This window comes from Hipposideros armiger, unplaced genomic scaffold (genome assembly GCF_001890085.2).
Source record: "Hipposideros armiger isolate ML-2016 unplaced genomic scaffold, ASM189008v1 scaffold_475, whole genome shotgun sequence".
Taxonomy (NCBI): domain Eukaryota; kingdom Metazoa; phylum Chordata; class Mammalia; order Chiroptera; family Hipposideridae; genus Hipposideros; species Hipposideros armiger.
Window position 1 is genome coordinate 1,399,548 of NW_017731825.1, and position 18,390 is coordinate 1,417,937.

At 47.8% G+C, this 18,390-nt stretch overlaps 1 protein-coding gene across 3 annotated transcripts in view; it reads right to left on the minus strand.

Annotated features, from left to right (window-relative positions):
- Positions 1–18,390, minus strand: part of TBC1D22B (TBC1 domain family member 22B) — an 81,364-nt gene that overhangs the window by 41,326 nt on the left and 21,648 nt on the right. Inside the window, exons 3-8 of one of the 3 annotated variants that reach the window (XM_019666575.1) lie at positions 12,878–13,185; positions 9,086–9,265; positions 8,454–8,524; positions 6,718–6,846; positions 5,291–5,356; positions 1,871–1,920 (exon numbers count right to left, since the gene is read on the minus strand). In XM_019666575.1, coding sequence (XP_019522120.1) covers positions 1,871–1,920; positions 5,291–5,356; positions 6,718–6,846; positions 8,454–8,524; positions 9,086–9,265; positions 12,878–13,185 — 804 coding nt within the window. Of the gene's footprint in view, positions 1–1,805; positions 1,921–5,290; positions 5,357–6,717; positions 6,847–8,453; positions 8,525–9,085; positions 9,266–12,877; positions 13,186–18,390 lie in introns of all 3 variants that reach the window. The other 2 variants (XM_019666574.1, XM_019666576.1) reach the window with 2 other exon arrangements.

The window sequence follows — 18,390 nt, forward strand, 5'->3', positions numbered from 1 at the left end:
AAAAATCTTAAAAAAAAAAAAAATGAGTGCGCCCCATCCTCCTAGGTCTAGGAGAAGGTAGTCAGAGGGCTGTGGCAGAGGTGAAACTGAGTGCAGCTGTGCCACGAATGGCTTCCGTGCCTGGGAAGGGCAGAGAAGCCCACGCTGCCCTGCATATGGGATCACTGGTCGGCAGGTGGGGCTGACAAACCAAATGCCGAGATCAGAAGGCATCCTATCTGTCCAAGAAAGGCACAGTGCTCGGTGGGGCGGGGGGCTGAGGTAGTAATGGGATGGACACCTATAGAAAGTAAAGCAAATTCTGATATGAGGTATCAGTGGCAGCTAACAAGATAATTAAATAAATATCCAACTGGAATTGCGGCTGCTGAGGATTATTTCTGATTGGCATAATACTGTTCCCAGGATTTCATGCCAGCATTTAGACTTCAAATGTAGATGAATGAACGGATTAGTACCTTTCTAGGCTCATCCTTTAATATTGTTTTACAAAAGTGCTATTGCAAGAAACAACTTCAAAATCCCAACAGATCAGCTGCACTGTTCTTAATAGAATTAAGCTGCCTCTAAGAGTCGACCTATTAATGTGAAGGGAAAATGAAAAGTTCTCTAGCGAAAGCTTTATTTCTATGCTTTCAGTAGCTACATTTGCACTAGGCTCGCCTTTACTTAGGATCACCTAACAGAGTTGGCCAGAGTGACCTTCCACCTTTACTCCCTCCCAGGTCTGCCCTGGTTGCTGCTACCTCAGGGGAATAAGGGAGAATGTCATTCAGTGGCCTTACTTTTTGAGACCACCTCATGAAACCAAAACACCATCCCTTTGAGCCCCATCAGAAAACACGAATGAGATGAATCAAGTGAGACATTCTTTATGCCCTCTGCCCTCAAGGGTCTGTACTCTAGTCCGCTTCTCCGTACCCTCCTACCCCCCTGCAATGGTTTCCTGCACAAACCACAATCCACCTCCTCCAGAGTCCAAAGAAGAGGGTCCTAGTCCAAGCTCTGCCACTAATAAAAAGGCAGGGAACCTTATAACCCACCTGCGAAATGACAGGATTGTAACGATGGATGGTTTTCTAAGACCCTTTCAACGTTCGGATTCCCACGTAAGCTTCTCTTTAAGAGAACAAGGCATCGGGCCATGACAGATGGGTTTGCCTGTGACTCTCTAAGCACAAGTGATTAAGGAAACCAAAAAAAGGGGAAGAGCCTCAAATCCTTTTAAGACGGCCTAATTTAGGCATGGCCAGGGGAGGAGGCTGGGGCTGTAAGGAAGCCTAACTGCCACGGTGACATCTAATCACTCTATCCAAAGTGACAAGAACCCGGTGGGTAAGAGCTGAGGGGAAGGAATCGAGGTGCTGGGGCGCTCCTCGGTCCAGCCATTACCTCCCATGGGAGCTGGGTTCCGGCGCCACATCCTTCTCTCCTCTACATGTCCGTACCCTGCTCCTAAGGAACAGCATGTGAGCTGATTGGGAAGGCCTGACGCACAATCTAAAATTCCTCTTTTCGACAAGTTCAAAATGACCTTAAATAAGCCATCAAACCATCTCTTTATGGAAGAACATAATATATCAATGCAGTCATTCTTGTGACAAAGCAGGACTTTTTAGGTGATATCTGCGACCATCTTGAGAGATAAACCCCAGGCTCCTACTGCTATTAAAATAGGTTCAGCTGTGTACTCTAAAGCCACCATCCTTTTATTAGCAAGACATGTCTACTGGCTGTACTCTTGGGAAAAACAGACTGAAGATAAGAGCAATAGCTTTGTTCAACTTGGTACTCATGCTTCTTACCCACATATTCTGAGAGGAAGACGACAAAGAACGGAGTGACCAGGTCATTAATTCCCTGGACATACCCACTGGCAGGGTGTCGGATGGCCCAAATAAATAGAATTCTTTCGAAGATCTAGGAAAACGAGAAAGAAAGCAGACATGACTGTTAAACCATGGGGATACACTCCCTCCCTCCATTTACCTATTTCACAATTTATCTCAGGGTTGCTGCAGAATTTGGGGGGAAAATTTAAAAGTACTATGGCTAAAGGAAGTATATAAATATAAATAGTTTCTAAGATGCTAGTTGTTATTAAGCAGGGGTAGATATTTCTTGCCCTTTATTTATCCTTTCAATATCTAGTCACTGTGATATAAAATTGGGAAAAGAAAAGGATGGCGACACAAACGGCTTAGAAAAAGGTTTGCAGTGGATGTCATTAATTCAGGGTGTCATTTGTAGATATTGTTTCTCTATTTCCAGGAGCAAAATGTCCGAACATCTAAGTTGACACCTTTTCTAAATCTCTTTCTGTCATTGCAGGATTTAGGGAGAGAATGCCTTCTCTACCGACCTCTCCTTTCTCCCACTGAGACAGGAGATCTAGATCTAGATTCAGTTCTAACCCAGCTTGACTAGACACTAGTGAGACTACAAATGCAGGAAGTCATTTCACACATCAGGATGCAACCCAGACATTTGCTGGGGATAGGAAGTCAAATAAACCAAGTCCCATGGACTGCTACAGCTGGGAATCTGAGAACAGAGAAATTGGCCAGGGCCTCCATGGCAAATTAAGTACATTAACCACAGAGGCCAGAGGCTTAGAATGGGGGGGAAAGAAAAGCTCTTTGTGGTCCATTTACAGAGTCTGGCCCTGGCCCATTCAGCTACACTGCCCTCTGCTTTCATTTGGCCTTCTGAGCTTTTCCCTGATCTTCTCAACCTGATAACACTCCTTCCCTGGCTTTATCCTGCTGACCACAACTCCCGGGCCCAGCTTGGCCTGCCTCATGTCCCTGTGAACCACCCAGAGGGGTGGCAGAGGTGATGGCGACTACGTGCCGAGGACGGGGATGACAGGGCCTCCCCGGCACATGGGCTTTGCAGAGCCCCCATCACCCGGCTCTGGGGCAGACTGAAGAGGCCCTCTCAGAGGTCAGGTGGAGGGAGAACAAAGCTCTCACTCAGGGAGACAGTAAAAGGGGAATGGCTGTGTGGTGTGGGAGTTGGTTAGCGAGTGTAGGAGAGAAGCGGAGCATCTAAAGACAATAAAGGACGTTTCCCAGCCTGGGTTGAGTCTGCCCTCTAGCTGGCAGAGACCTGAGAAACACTCCTGCCCCTCCAGGCAGTGAGAACAAAGCCCTGCCTGGAAGGAGCTGGCCTCGCTGCCTCCACTAGGCCTGCCCACTTGCTCCCTGGGGCTGAGGGAAGGCTGTGGCGTCCTCACTTGGTTAGACCCAACACTCTAATGGGGGCCCTTGTACACGCTTTCCTCTCTGCTGCAAATGGCCTCTCCCGCCCTTGAAAGTGGAGCTCAAGCTAGAGCCTCCATGTTCAGGAAGATCTCAAGGATTCTCCGCCCCACTGTCTCCTCACACTCCCTGTGGCCCGTGTCTGTCTGGATGTCCCTGTTAAAGCTCCTCCAGGTAAGTCCTGAAGGACTTGCACACTATCAATCAGCCCCTTGTGAATACACAAATCCTTGGTGACTGGCCAAGGGCGTGGAAGCTAGCCATTCAGAATCAGGAGAATTGCAATACACCCTCTCTAGCAAGGATGGAACAACGCAGACACACTCACCCTGTACAACTGAGGATGCCAAAGAGATGGACATTGCACAGCACCAAGCCTGGTCACCAGGGGAGACCATGGAATCTTCACTACAGAAAAAGTCTGGGATAGTCTTGCCTCACAGGGAGGAGAGGGTAGGATAATCCCTGAAGGTTTTTCTACACCTCTTCTACCAGTGTGGGTAATTCTGACTCACTATAGTTAACACTCGAGTATCTTTCAGGTTTGCAAAGCAAGTCTTAATATTCAGGGTTACTTAGTTCTCTGCTCCTTGGTTGGCATTTTATATCTGCTAGATGGAAAGGGGATTCGAGAAAAATTGTAAAGTTTTGCTTTTCCTTCTTTGTATTCAGGTTCAACTACTAGGAGAAGCCTTTTAAACAAACTACTTTCCCTGCCTCAAGTTTAAAGAGTAAGCGTGCACAGGTACAAGTATCTGAACATCTCCAAGTGAAAATGAGGAACAGGCAGGGCTGAGCCATGGGAACGTGTATGGGAAACACAGAGGGATCCTGAATCGGTTTTTAGCTTCCTTTGAGCTGACTCTTAGAGGTAAAATAACGGTGTCACCCTCAAAATCTTCTTTACACTATTGGTAAGTCATGAGGGATCCTACCAGTAGAGACATCTATAATTAAACAGAATTATGAATATAATCTAAAGTTCATAAAAATTATTTTGAACATTTTACCACTTTCCCTATCTATTATGAGGATACCTGAAAGTGAAATTCAAAGAGCACTGAAACCCAGCATCCTCAATATTATGAAGCTGCAAAGGCAAGGTCTAATCTCAAGGAGATTATAGTTACAGAAGGTAATAGTCCCACTGAGACCTTCCATGGGCTCTGCTAACTTGTTAGGTCTCAAAGTATCATTACTAATTCAACTCCTGGGTTATATCCAAAAGAATTTAAAACAGGGACTCAAATACATATTTGCCTGCCCATATTTATAGCAGCAGTATTCACAATACCCAAAGGTGGAAGCAACCCAACTGTCCACTGATAGATGAATAAATCAACAATATGTGTTATATACATATAATAAAATATTATTCAGTCTTAAAAAGGAAATTCTGACACCCTCTACAACATGGATGAGCCTTGAAGATATTATGCTACGTGAAATAAGCCAGACACAAAAGGACAAATACCGTCTGATTCCACTTATTTCAGGCATCGAGAGCAGTCACATTCATAGAGCTAGAAAGTAGAATGGTGATTGCTGGAGATGGAGAGTTACTGTTTAATGGGTACAGAGTTTCAGTTTGGGAAGCTAAAAAAGTTATAGAGACATATGGTGGTAATGGTTGTATAACAACGGTGTACGGATAGCACTGAACTGTACATTAAAATATGGTTACAATTTAAAATTTCATGCTCTGTATATTTACCACAATAAAAAAAAAATCATTATCCCAACTTGATACTAGGAATTCTAAGACGTGGGTCCTAGTCTTCATTCTGTCACGAGGTGGCCTCCAAACTCTGGGCAAGTCCCTCCTCTGCCTCTGGGTTTGTTATGAAGATCAAATGAGAATGCACAAGAAAGTGCTCAGAATGGACCAAACTCCGTATCAGGTGCTATCACGACTAGCCGTAACCCTGCCCGTGGTTAGAGGGAGGGCTCGTGCACGCATTCACGCAGAACAGGTGCCTCGGAGGCACAACGGGAGAAGGGCCGAGAACATTAGGTACTTTCCTCACCTCCTGTACAAGTGGTTGCTGGAACAATGGAATGAGAGGATTCGTCCTTGGAATGTCAATGTGAATCTGAAAAAGAGAAGCCGTGTCCAAAAACACAAATGCCAGTTTGTTCTCTTGAGAAGTTATTTTCTTAATAAGAACTGGAAATCAAGGAAGTAAGAGTGAGAACACAATTTATCTTTAAAAAGAACTGACATACAAAAGAAGGCTAGTTAAACCTGCCTGCCTATCTGGAATACGTTTCCATGACAGCAATAGCTTATTGAACAGTGAGGAAACCTTCCTCCCCTCCCCCACAAAAAACCCCCACTTATCTCAAAAAGCAGCAGGCTTCATAACCTAAGAGAATCACCTGTTTTTCCCTATTGCTCTGAAGTCTGTTTCACTCTGAGTTGGTCCTTTTAACAGGTGTGATCAAAATGTGTACCCCTCTTTCTGAGTGTTGCTCATCAAGTTTCCAAGAACTGAAAGAGCTCTGACAGCTGCAAAAACGCGCCAGAACAGGGAACCAGAGAACCTGCCCATGAAGTCATGTCGTGTAAGAAGTGGGGAAAAACCGAGGGGAGCTGAGCTCCAGTAACTGGCACTGAAAGTTCTGACTTCTGTTACTAAAGCGGTCACTACAGTTGGTTTGGGCCCTGGGGTTTCCCAAAGCCCCGTCTAAGGATCCTAAAAACTGTGTCGGCAGCGGCAGAGGCTACTTCAGTCCTCAGGGCTCGGAGACAGCTGCCTCCCCCAGCCTCGTCTCCCTTCTGCAACCACCAGCCTCCTCTCTGCCTCCTCCGCTTTTCCACAGGCTGTGGGGACCACTATGGGCAATGACGGGACACTCCCTGCTGAGGACGCTGCTGACTACAGTTCCTGCAGACAGACAGACAGACATGGGCGCTGAACAGGCACTGCAGCTACCAGAAGGACACACTGATGTCCAGGCCGGGGGTCTGGGCCACTCCTGAGGGCACTCATCTCTCCTCTTGTGTCCCATAAGCCTTACTGCTGCAGTGAGGTCTGTGAAACGCAGGCAGCGCTGGCATCCCCCAGGAGCTCATGAGAAGAGAGGGGCTCACCCCAGACCTACTGAGTTACAATTTGCATTTTATTATAATCCCCAGGTGGGCTTTTACCAAAACCCTAGGTGATTTGCAAGCACATTAAGTTCCAGAAGCACTGCTAATGACCAGTGGAAAAAATATCTATTTAAAATGGCTAAAATCAAAATGACTGAATTAGAAAGAGAGGAACCGGTTCTGGGCATAAGCTTTTTCCAGACCCCCATACCTACTCCGTGTACCCCCAGGAATAAATGTAGTTCCTCATCAGCACACCACAGCCTGAAGACTTGGAAACCCTGCACCCCGACAGCACTCCCAGGGCACACACCTTGAGATTATGACTCTTAAGCAAAGAGGCAGCAGGGATGACTGTACCTGTCTGTAGGTGTCCTGGTGATGCTCCTCATTTCGAGAGTCATAATACTGCTCAATGAAGCCAAAATATTCCTCGCGCTTCCGCTGCAGGGTCAGCTTCCTCCTCTCAGTGTTGGCTGGGAGATAGCCCTGTGGACGGGACTGCTAGTCAGAGGGGGACAGATACCGGTTGCATGAATCCTCAATTTTCATTTTAGCCTGAGCAGTGACTTGGAAACTATCAAAGGAATGGAAGGAAAGCTGCCAGGAGGACAAGGGTCAATCCCTTTTTGGTTTTGGCCACACGGTGTTTGCCTTCTCCTCATTCAACGAGATCCACATGTGGGCAGATGAACCAGCTTCCCCAGGGTTATGTGCTCTCGCAGCCTGCGCTGCGCTGGGGGCTGTGCCGCTGGTAAGCGCGCCCGAGCTCCCGGAGTTGGCGCAGGAGAGCAGTGACTGCAGGTCCGTCGGAGGGAACTGGACCCCCGTCAGGACCTCTGGGGGCTGTGTGTGTGTGCGCAAGGCAGTATTTCTGAGAATCGCAGGGAGGTGGCCAACTCTATGGCACATCTCAGTGACGTGCCATGTAAGTTTGGGCCACTTCCCCATTCTTTTCCACGGTCACATTCACAATGACCAGCTTAGGAAGCTGAATGGAATCTGTGACACAGCGGCTGCGATGCCCAGACATAAAACTTCTGGTAGCAGCCCCCCACCTCCACCCCCAGCCAAAGCTCCAGGCCAACTTTCATCCTTGTCCCTGGTCTAGACCCCACTCTCACTTACCTCTTACCTCTCCTGTTCCATTCTCATCAAATCTACTCTTAATAACATTCACACTTATTAGTGGTGACAACAGCAATGATTCCGTGGTTGCAAGATGGAGGGTGGGGAACAGTCAGGAGAGAGACCCTTCCTCTGCAGGCAGCTATGCGATGCATTCCACAGCGAGTGCCTGGAGGGCAGGGTCTATAGTTTATTCATTTTTATACCCTCCTGGCAGCTGGCACCGTGCCTGGCAAACAGCAGGCCCTCAATAAATCCTTACTAGGTGAATGATGAATCTCACAGGTTTAGGAAACCCAGGTGTCCCTATCGCAGCGGCTGGCACGGTGCTCTGTACTTAGTGGAAGTGGGACTAGGGCAGGCTTCCGAGGGAGGCCCATCTATCAGCTCTTCACAGCTGCAAAGTGGGTTTCAACCACTTTGGTTATTCCTACTGCAGCGGTTCTCAACCTGTGGCTCGAGACCCCTTTGGGGGTCGAACGACCCTTGCACAGGGGTCACCAGGTACTCGTATGTGGGTGTATCTGCATGTGGGCCTGGAGACGGATACAGGAGTGGTGTCTCGGTTCCTAAGACCATCGAAAATATGTGTTTTCCGATGGTCTTAGGCGACCCCTGTGAAAGGTTGAGAACCGCTGTCCTCCTGAGAAAGGACTGAAACACCGGGACTGTGGGAGCGTGCCCAAGCAAGTGCTGGGATCCCCCTGCCTCACTGTATTCTCCCTCCTCGGTGGTGAGAAAGTGAGGTTGTGACGATAGGAATAAACTTGTGTCCCTCTACAGGTGTGGGAATAACCTCTCATGCATGTGTTTCTTTACGCACAGAAGCAGGCCGACAGTCCCACAGTTCCGTCATATCCGGTGGGACTAGAGAAGTCTCTGGAGCAAGGCTGACGTGCCAGGACAACCTCATCAGGTAAGAAGGGCTGTGTGAGGTCATGCTTCCCTACTCAGCGCGTAGAACTCACCGACAGGAGTCTCCAGGTCACAGGGCGAACCTCCCTGGGAACCCCTGGCCAGCTACACTTCCTCAGTTCATCTGCAAACAGATAACAGCTTCGTTGGATTGAGCTCTTCCTACAGATGCCCTAAAACAACCTCAGCCAGCACTTCCTGATGCCTCCCGCCATTCAAGTCAGGCGATTGCCACCATCACCATGACCACCACCACCACCACCACCACCACCACCACCAGCTACTGACAAGCAAAGGGAAAAGGCCCAAAACAACAGCCCTGAGCAGCCAAGTGCCAAGGACACGGCTCTGCAGCAGTGACCCAGTCAGCTCCGAGATCAGAGCTGGAGGGGAAGAGAAAGACCAGTGGGTGTGGGTTTCTGTCCAAATTGCCTTGAGGTAGGGGAGACCAACACCAGGATAGCTGCGCTATGGTCTACAGGCCACAGAATCCAGTCCCACCTAATTTGGTCCCTAGTTTCTAGTAACATACTTCTGACTTAATACCTGCATGTCACTGCAGTGGGCACCAGATCAGGAGATGCTGGAAAAGTAAAAGAAGGAAGAATAAAGAGCAGTAGCTTCCAGGTCTCTGAGAAGCCCAGTCACCAAGAGGCCCTGTCTGGCCCAGGCTCGCGGGACTCACCTAAGTCAGTGTTGTGGCTGGAGAGGAGCTGGCGGAATTTTTCTAGGCGGGTTTTCTCCCGGACGGTCATTGGGGGTGCCCCAGAGGCGTTCTGGTCTGAGATGCGGGCAACCAGGGGGATGATGGGTCGGAGAGGGAGTGACTGCTGTTTGTGGAGTGCGTTCCTCAGGCATGTATCACCTGAGATCATTGGAAAGAGCAAGAGCACAGGCTGTGTGAAGAGCCCGGAATCTGAGAAACCTTACACCGGACTGCTCAGGACCGGCCTCCTCCACCAGGGCCGCAGCTAACAGTCTGTGCATGGCCTGAAGGTGCCCAGCTGAGGGTCAATCAGCTCTGCTCCACTTGTCTGCCCAGAGGACAGGCTGCGTTCTTTTTTTTTTTTTAAAGATTTTTATTGGGGAATTGGGGGGATGGGAACAGTGCTGGGGAATTGGGGGAAGGGGAACAGACAAGTTGCTGTCATTTTTTGTTCTTCGGTGTAGTTGTGGAGGACGTTGCTTCACTGGCCCAAGTTGGCACCATCATTGCGCTCTTCCTGGGCGAGGCAGATCAGTCGCCGGCTTCTGGACGGCCGCTCACTGCGGCTGCTAGCTGCTCACGCTGGCTGCTGGCTACACACGGTAGCCATGGCAATCCACTGCCACAGGGGCTGCAGCCTGCACCGTCGCCGGCGACTCACAGCAGCCCAGCTCCAGGTTGAGCTGTTGTTCAGCATCTTAGCTGTGGAGGGCAGTGTCACTGGCCCTCATATGTGGGATCCGAACCGGGGCCCTCTGGCATTCCAAGCCAGTTCTTAACCATTGCGCCACTCGGCCGGCCCAGGCTGCGTACTTACCATACACACCGCGCACCTTGTGTGCTAACAGAGACTCCGACACTGCAGCAAGTTTGAGAATTGTTTTGGGGACTCCAGGAGACAATCAAATGTTTTCTTTCTGTCTCAGGCTGGAAATGTTCCCGGTGCCTAATAGTGAGTTTGGGGGCAATGTAGTCTAAGGTGGTATTCGCCTTCCCTTTCCATGTCACGGAGCACATGGGAAATGGTGACACTGTAAAGTGTGCTGCAGTTAAAAGGAGGTGGCTGCTCTCCCGACACCCCAGCCACACCCAGCTGCCCGGGCCCAGCCCCAGCCTGTTCTTGGCCCACGCGTGTGCCCTGCACACCGGCTGAGAGGCCCTGGCCTAAAGCAATCCTGTTCTGGGCTGCAGCTCCTCTGTGCGCCGACATTTCCCGCCCAATGAACCAGCTTTTAATTCTGCTGGGATGTGACTGAAACCACAGGAACACAGACTCAAGCTGAACTCTCCGTCTGCTTCTAGACGTTTCTAAACTAGCTGGCAGGCAGGAGAAATGAGCAGTACAGGACTAGCGTTTAGTGAATGCTTACTGTGTGTAAGACATGAAGCTGGTCCCATTCCCGTATCTCTCATTTGACCCTTACAACACACGGTAGGAATCTGTCACTATTTTACAGATGTGGAAACTTCAGCTCAGAGAGGTTGAGTACTTTGCAAGGGAGAGCCGAGAGGCCACCTTAGATCTTTCTGACTCCAAAACCCTTATTTATTTTACTACTGCAAACAAAACTCGTTTTAAATTCTGATGGTCTTTTCATGACTGTTTCATATCTTTTCTAAACCCGGGCCTTGAAAAGCAGTCATCACAACAAGAATTAAACAGTGACTACTAAACAACCAGCACAAGAAACAGCTGCCACAGGGTACTTGGCTGGATGCCCAGCGTAACCCAAGGCCTGGAAAGCACAGACCACACACTGCAGAGCTGAGACGGCCGATGGGCACCTCTGATACCAGCGACCCACAGACAGATGCACACTGGAGGGAACCCAAACGGACCGCTCTGGGCGCTCCTGACTGCACAGGGCAGCTCCTCAGGGATCGAGGAGGGGCCTCCTCACACCGGCACCCTCTGGAGACCTGTCATCACGGCGCGTGGACACTGTCCATAGCCCGTAGCTGTGGCGTCCTGGTCGGTCAACACCGAACACCTGCCCGGACATGGCACTGAAGATTTAAGCTGGAGCTCGAATCAGCGATGGAGAGTGACTGGGGGATGGTTTGAGAGGCCTTACAGTGTAATTGTATGACCACATACTTAGTGTGAAACTGGAAAAGGCGTTCTCTCAGAGCACGAGCCAGGACATGCCCCAGGGCTCTGACATGCTTCTCCTTCCTTCTGACCCTTTACCAGTCAGCTGTTGTCACTTTCACTAGAATGATGGCACCGACCCCTCCAGCTCAGAATAACCGGCTTTCATAAACCCAAGGGCAACATTGATTACAGCAATGCATATTTCAAAGAGTACACTGAGGGCCGGCCGAGTGGTGTGTTGGTTAAGAGTTGGCTTGGGAGTGCAAGCTCTGAACAGCAGGGCCGCGATTCGGATCCCACATGAGGGCCAGTGACGCTGCGCCCTCTACAGCTGAGATGGTGAACAACAGCTCGACCTGGAGCTGAGTTGCTGTGAGTCACGAACAACGGCGTAGGCTGCAGTGGGCTGCTGTGAGCTACTGTGAGTGGCCGGCAGTCAGCGTGAGCTGCCACCAGCCACCGTGAGCGGCCGTCCAGTGGCCAGCGACTGATCTGCCTCGCCCAGGAAGAGCGCAATGATAATACCAACATGCGCCAGTGAAGTGACGTCCTCCATAACTAGACTAAAGAGCAAAAGGACAGCAACTTGTCTGCTCCCCTTCCCCGATTCCCCAGCGCTATTCCCCTCCCCCAGTTCACCAATAAAATCTTTAAAAAGAAAAAATAAAGAGTACACTGAGAGTCTCCAAATATCTGATAAAGCCCCCATCATGTCAACCATTACTGTGGCCAGTGTCCTGAAGAGACACAGAAGGGACAGCCCCTCCACTCTACCCAACCTGGTGGGACCCAGGGCCTTCAGGCTCACATCGTCCCCTCCCTCAGGAACAGGAAAAAGACAACCTTAGGCTCGTGGCCGTTCCCCACAACAAGGAGACCAAGCCACAGTGCCAAACATTTGTGCAATTCAGCTGCTAACAACTTTAAATACATTAGTTACTATTCTTTAACCGGACCAGGCCTAAAGCAATGTGAAGCAACCAAACCACAAAAGTTCGGGACCCCAGCGTAGGGAAAGGAAGAAGAAATTGGCAGGCAACACTTTGGGGTTGGGAAGTGAAACACCGGGTCGCAGGGCCAGGCAGCCATTTAGGTGGGAGGAGCAAGGGTAGCTTAGGACCACTGAGGCTCACTGATGACATACCTCAGGCTCAAGCTTGCTTACTTATCCTCCAATGGGAAATCTGAGTGACGCCCTAAAGAAAAACTGTTTTGATTTAAAACGCACTCTGGGGGCCGGCCGAGTGACTCACTTGGTTAAGAGTTGGCTTGGGAGCGTGAGCTCTGAGCAATGGGGCCGCTGGTTCAATTTCCACATGGGCCAGTGATGCTGCGCCCTCTACCACTAAGATTGTGAACAACAGCTCGACCTTGAGCTGGGCTGCCGTGAGCTATCGTGAGTGGCCGGCACCAGCATGAGCGGCCGTGAGTCACCGTGAACGGCAGTCCAATGGCCGGCGACCGACTGCCTCAGCTGGGAAGAGCGCAATGATCATAATACCAACATGGGCCAGTGAATCAATGTCCTCCACAACTAGACTGAAGAATAAAAGGACAGCAACTTGGCTGTTCCCCTCCCCCAATTCCCCAATAAAATCTTTAAAATAAATAAATAAATAAAATGCACTCTGCTTTTTAAAAGGCTGTAGCTCTGAAGGGGAGTGGGACAGACTTACTGGAGTTTCTAGACAGCTGGGCATCGCTGCTGGACTTTATGACCTTGTAGCTGGCTGGGAGGTCGGATGTTGTTGACTGGGACCGCTCTGGTTTCACCCTCAGCTTGCTGTGGTTTTCGAGGACTTGGGCTGCGGTTGCCAAAGCAACTTTTGAGTTCAGAGTTTGGAAGGAAGGGGAGGAAAAGTCCTCTTCCTCATCGTCGCCAATGTCCCAGGCATCACTGGTATTCCGGGCAAACTCATGAAAACTGGAGGCCTTCTTATTCTTCAGGGGAACTGCATTTACTTTTGACCGCTCTTTAATGAAGCTGTAAGAAAGGAGACACCATTACCAAGGAATGGTCTGACACATCGTACCACCTTTACTTGCTGAATGTAATATTAATAGTATTACCAACTATCTACATACAATCATTACCTTCTTCAGATAAATCACACCCACATCCATTCCTCATCTAGATGCATCTAGACCAGCCCTATGCTGCAGAGACAGATGTAGCAGATAGCAGTGTTCCCCAAATGTTCATATGCTCCTCTATCCTTCCCAGGCCCTTGAACTTAGGCAAGGCCATGTGGCTCGCTCTGGCCAATGGGCTAAGGAGAGAAGTGAGGCAGTCACTTCCAAGCCTAAGTGTAAAAGAACAGGGGTGAGTTCATGCTAAGCTTTCCTCTATTGTGGGAACTGACGAGGCTCCAGATGGAGGCGCCTCCCTTAGCCTGGAACACAAGGCCTGCCCTCCACTCCCGCCCGCCTTCACTCTGGACATGGAGGCAGCATGAGCAAGAAACAAATCTTTGCTGTGTCAATCCACCAAGATTTCACAGTTAATCTGGTAAGGCATTGTAACCTCAACTATTCCTCAGGATAGAACATGCACTACTGGTAGAACAAGAGGTCGTTTTAGGTAGTCCAAATACAGCATTAAACATTGAGTTCCAAAAGGAACAGGTTGTCCTTTTCTAAAAATTCTGTTAAAGTCCTTCTGCTGACCTTGAGGAGGTGGTTTCAGTTTAGTGTTACTCTATCTTCAAGACTGTTTTGTTAACAAAGTGAGGACAGCCTCAGGACCGACATATTTGTAAGCAACAAGACCTGACTTAGAACTTAATTTAAAAGATTGTTTTGGTTTTCACTGTGTTTATTTTGAAGGTTACTTCCTATTTTTGGCAAATGGCATTGTTTTTCCATTTATAGAACTGATAACATTTATTTTTGTAAATAAATCTAACTGAGTAAATGAGTTTATTTTTTAAAATGCAGTTAATAAATAATAGTACAGAATATGGCAAAAAAAAATCCTGAAGATTTGGGGAACACTAGACTAACTCATTGAGGAAAAAGCCTAGTCCTAAGAGTATCATACAGAATTCCTATTTTCCTGAACTTTTCCTCTTTATGTCTCCCTTTTAAGGTCTGGGGGGCCTTATTCTGGTTCTAGGGGACTATGTGGTTGGGACATTTCTAACCCAGTCTTATCTAGCATCCCTCATACCCCAAATAGGGAAGGAGGGGATATGCCTTGTGTAAGTTTACACCTGGAACTGGAATGCAATGGGCAGAAACATCTTTAAAATGCCTCATTGTTTTCCCAGCAAGGCAGGGCAACTCTAGAGTGAACGCAAGGCTCTGCCAGAGAGCTGAAGCTCCCCTATTTCCAAGAGATGCTTCTTCCTTTGGGTAGAGGTGGGTAGTCTAATGACCCATCCCATCTCCCTAGATGAGTCCAATATTTACTCTGAAAGAGAACTGTTATTAACATTGATAAAGTCAGTCTAGTACCTCATACAGCTCATCCGAATGTCCGTATTATTAACATCAAACAAGGAGTAAGATATCACCTAGGGATTATTTTTAGACACTAGTATCACACAAAGTAAAGGAAACTACATCACACCAAGGCAAGAGAGAACACAAGATTACAAGATGTAACAGCTCAAATATGATGGAAACAAGTTACCATTTTCCACCCAGTACATTAGCAAAGATTTAAAGATGTAGTCTCTTTAGCTGACCAGGGAGTAGCGAGAGCAGCTTTGCAATACTGCAGGTGGGAGAGTGTGTTGTACAACCTTCTGGTAAATGATCTGGCAACATACACACCATGAGCCTTCAAATGGTTCCTAATCTCTGACCATAAGAACATAATCAGAAAGTCAAACAAAAAAGATCTACAACCGTTTATAGTGGTGTTATTTTGGTTAAAAACTGCAAACAACACAGACATCTAGAAATTGGAAATGATGAAATAAATTATGGTTCAGCCACCAGATGGAATGTTATACTGTCAGTGAAAATCACATCTTGAAGTCTATTTAATAACACTAGAAAATGATCTCAATAAAGTAAAAATTGGAACCAAAATGATACATTTTTAATATCCCTATATTTTTAAAAAAGTATATGTACAGACCAGGAAGAAAATGCATCAAAATGTTCATAGTGCTTATGTCTGGGCTGTGGAATTATAGGTGACATTTAATTCCATTTTTATACTTCTCTGAATTATGCATGTTTTTCTACAAGCTTATTATTTTAATTATTTAGTAGAAAATGTTGTTTGGTTGGCTTTCATCAATTCCCAAAGTAAGAGTACTTACAAACCTACTGAGTGAATAATCAGAAATGAACAAGAGCCCATATCAAAGAAAATAAAACTGAGGCAACGCAGTACAAATATCTGCACGTCAAAAGTCCCTCCAGGGGGCCAGCTGAGTGGCTCAGTTGGTTAAGAGCTCACTCAAGAGTGAGCGCTAAGCAACAGCGGTTCGAGTCCCAGCCCAAGCTGAGACATCCAACAGGTGGCAGAATGGCTCAGCTAAAAAAAAAAAAAAAAAAAAAAAATCCGCCCCCTCCCCTCTCCCTGGCAGCCAAAAGGCAAATTGCGCCTCTGCAGACTTGCTGAGGCCACACGTTCAGGACTTGTCGCTGTGGCTGCTTCTCCCCGGTAAAGGGGACCCAGGCTCCACCATCTGCAGCACACACCGCAGAGGGGCCACTGCCAAGAACACACAGGCAGATGTGTAAGAACAATCAGTCATTGATGAAATACTGCACAGGGCTCTGTGGTTATTGTTACTGTTTTCGTCTTTGGAGACCACGCACACCTCAGGGTTGCACATAATGAATCCTACAGAGGGACAGGGAGCACTTTAGATGACAAGGTTAACTACTGGTTTCTTCTGGTTGATGTTTCCTAAATACCCTCTTGATAGTTTGAGAATTCTTTAAATAAGCCATCAAATCAAGAAGCTGAATTCTAACTCAGGTCAGATAGCTGACTGGATACTGACAGTGTAACACTGGGTGAAGCACAGGCACACCCCGGGCTGAATTTAAACACTGCACCCAGGGGTGGGCTGTGCTGAGGGTCAGGTTCCGACAGAGGCTGAGCTTCCTACAGAAACGAAGGAGGTCACTCAACTGAGAGCTGGGGATGTGAGTGTTGTGATATTTTTCTTTACACCCTTTTTATGCATTTAGAGTCTTTCATTACATTTTTCAAAGCAGATGGAGATTCAACGTAAGTGAAGTACATTAAGAATTACTTAAAGGAAGCCTTTTGCAAATAGAACTTGGAAGGACACATACCAACACAATGGAGAGGACAGAAGGGAGGAAAGGCTGCCATTCTCGGTGACAGAAAGACATGAGGGGTTCAAAGCAGAGCACGTGGAGGCTGCTAGGAATTATTTTAGGGAAACCTACTTCCACAAAACCCAAAACTCAACCAGCCAGTGAGAAAAGTCAGCTCTGTCCTGAGGAAGAGGCGTCCATGGAGAAGGGGTGGGCATCACCTACATGAACAGGAGCCTGAGGACAGAAGAAGGTGCTGAGAACCACTCACAAGCATGAAAGAGAAGAGCGAGAGTGAAAGTGCCTGGGTCCCCACTGAGAGGAAGCAGGAAAGTCTATAGACCAGGGACAATGATGGGGAGACTGAAATCTTTGCAGATTTTCCATATTTATTAATTTTGTTCTCTCTGAAAGAGATAATATAAATTCATACATACATAATGGTTAAGCTTTATGGGCTATTTACTAGGTGCCAGGCTCTGTGCTAATATTTACATATACCCATTTTCTTATTAATGCTTATTCATAATTCTATGAGGTGCTAGTATTATTATTAATCCCATTTACAGATGAGGAAACTGAGGCTGACTGAGGCAATGGGCACGCAGCGAAGTCTGGGCTCAAGTCCAGGCCTGCTTGACGGCAGCGCCTGCGTGCACGCTCTCACTGCTCTACCTAGGGAAACAGGTAAAAAGAAGGGGGGAGGGTTGAGGCCTCGTAGGATCTGCAGCCTGGGAGGAGGAGATGCCACGCCAACTGGGCACCCAGCACCACAGCTATAACCTCCCCAGTGTGCACGCTGACAGCCCTGACTCTCTCGTCCTGTAGGAGTAACTTCCCGTCTGCACAGCATGGGCTGTGTATGTTCGCAGCCGGAGTGAGAAGAAGCCACATCTAGGGATGTGGGCCTTGGAGGAGAATGGTCTCTCTTCCCCTTTGACCCCAGTAGTCACAGTAAAAAAAAAAAGAAAATCTAGAAATCTGATTCCATTAAATAGTAAAAAAATATCCAAAAAAAAAAAATCAACCTAGGTAATTCTACCTTGAGGTGCCTGTAGGTTACAGGCTGCCTCATTATAACATGGTCCCAACTGAGTGATGCCTAACCTAAGGTACAATAACGCCACAGGGTGGCTTGAAGTTGAACCAGGGTTATTTAAACAGAACTATATCAAAGTTACAACCAAACTGGCCTCTAATAGACACCTTTACCATCCCTTCTTACAACGGTATGCCAAATTAGAGCTTAAAAAGCACTTTCACAGATACCTCATTTAATCCTCACAACAACTCTGTGAGGTGAGTCCTATCATTTCGATTTTATGGATGAGGAAACTAAAGTTCAGAGGGGTTATTTGCCCAAGATCAAGGAGCTAGTAAGCAGTAAAGACAAAGGAATTCGAGGGGACAACCGAGTGGCTCAGTTGGTTAAGAGCGCGAGCTCTGAGCAACAGGGTTCCCGGTTCTCACATGAGCCAGTGAGCTGCGCCCGAGCTGAGCTGCCACTGAGCTGCCAACAGTTGGCAGGATGGCTCAGCTGGTGAGAGCAGGTGCTCCTAACAACAAGGTTTCTGGTTCGACTGCCATATGGGATGATGGGCTACGCCCACCCACAATTATTGTAAGATTGAACATGGCACCTTGAGCAGAGCGGCTGCGAGCTGCTGCCGGGTGGCTGGCTGGCTGGCGACTGAACTTGGAGCTGAGCTAACTGCGCCCTCCGCAACTAAGACTGAAGGACAACAACTTGGCTGTTCCCCTTCCCCCATTCCCCAATAAAATCTTTAAAAAAAAAGAAAAAGAAAAAGCGATTCAAGAAGTGCAGGTGAAACTACAAACTTACAAAACCGTAATAAATGGCACATTTGAGAGAAACTTCGTTGTTTGGTGAATAATAACTTCTTAAATGTTAACACAAACACCTACAGATATTTTGAAA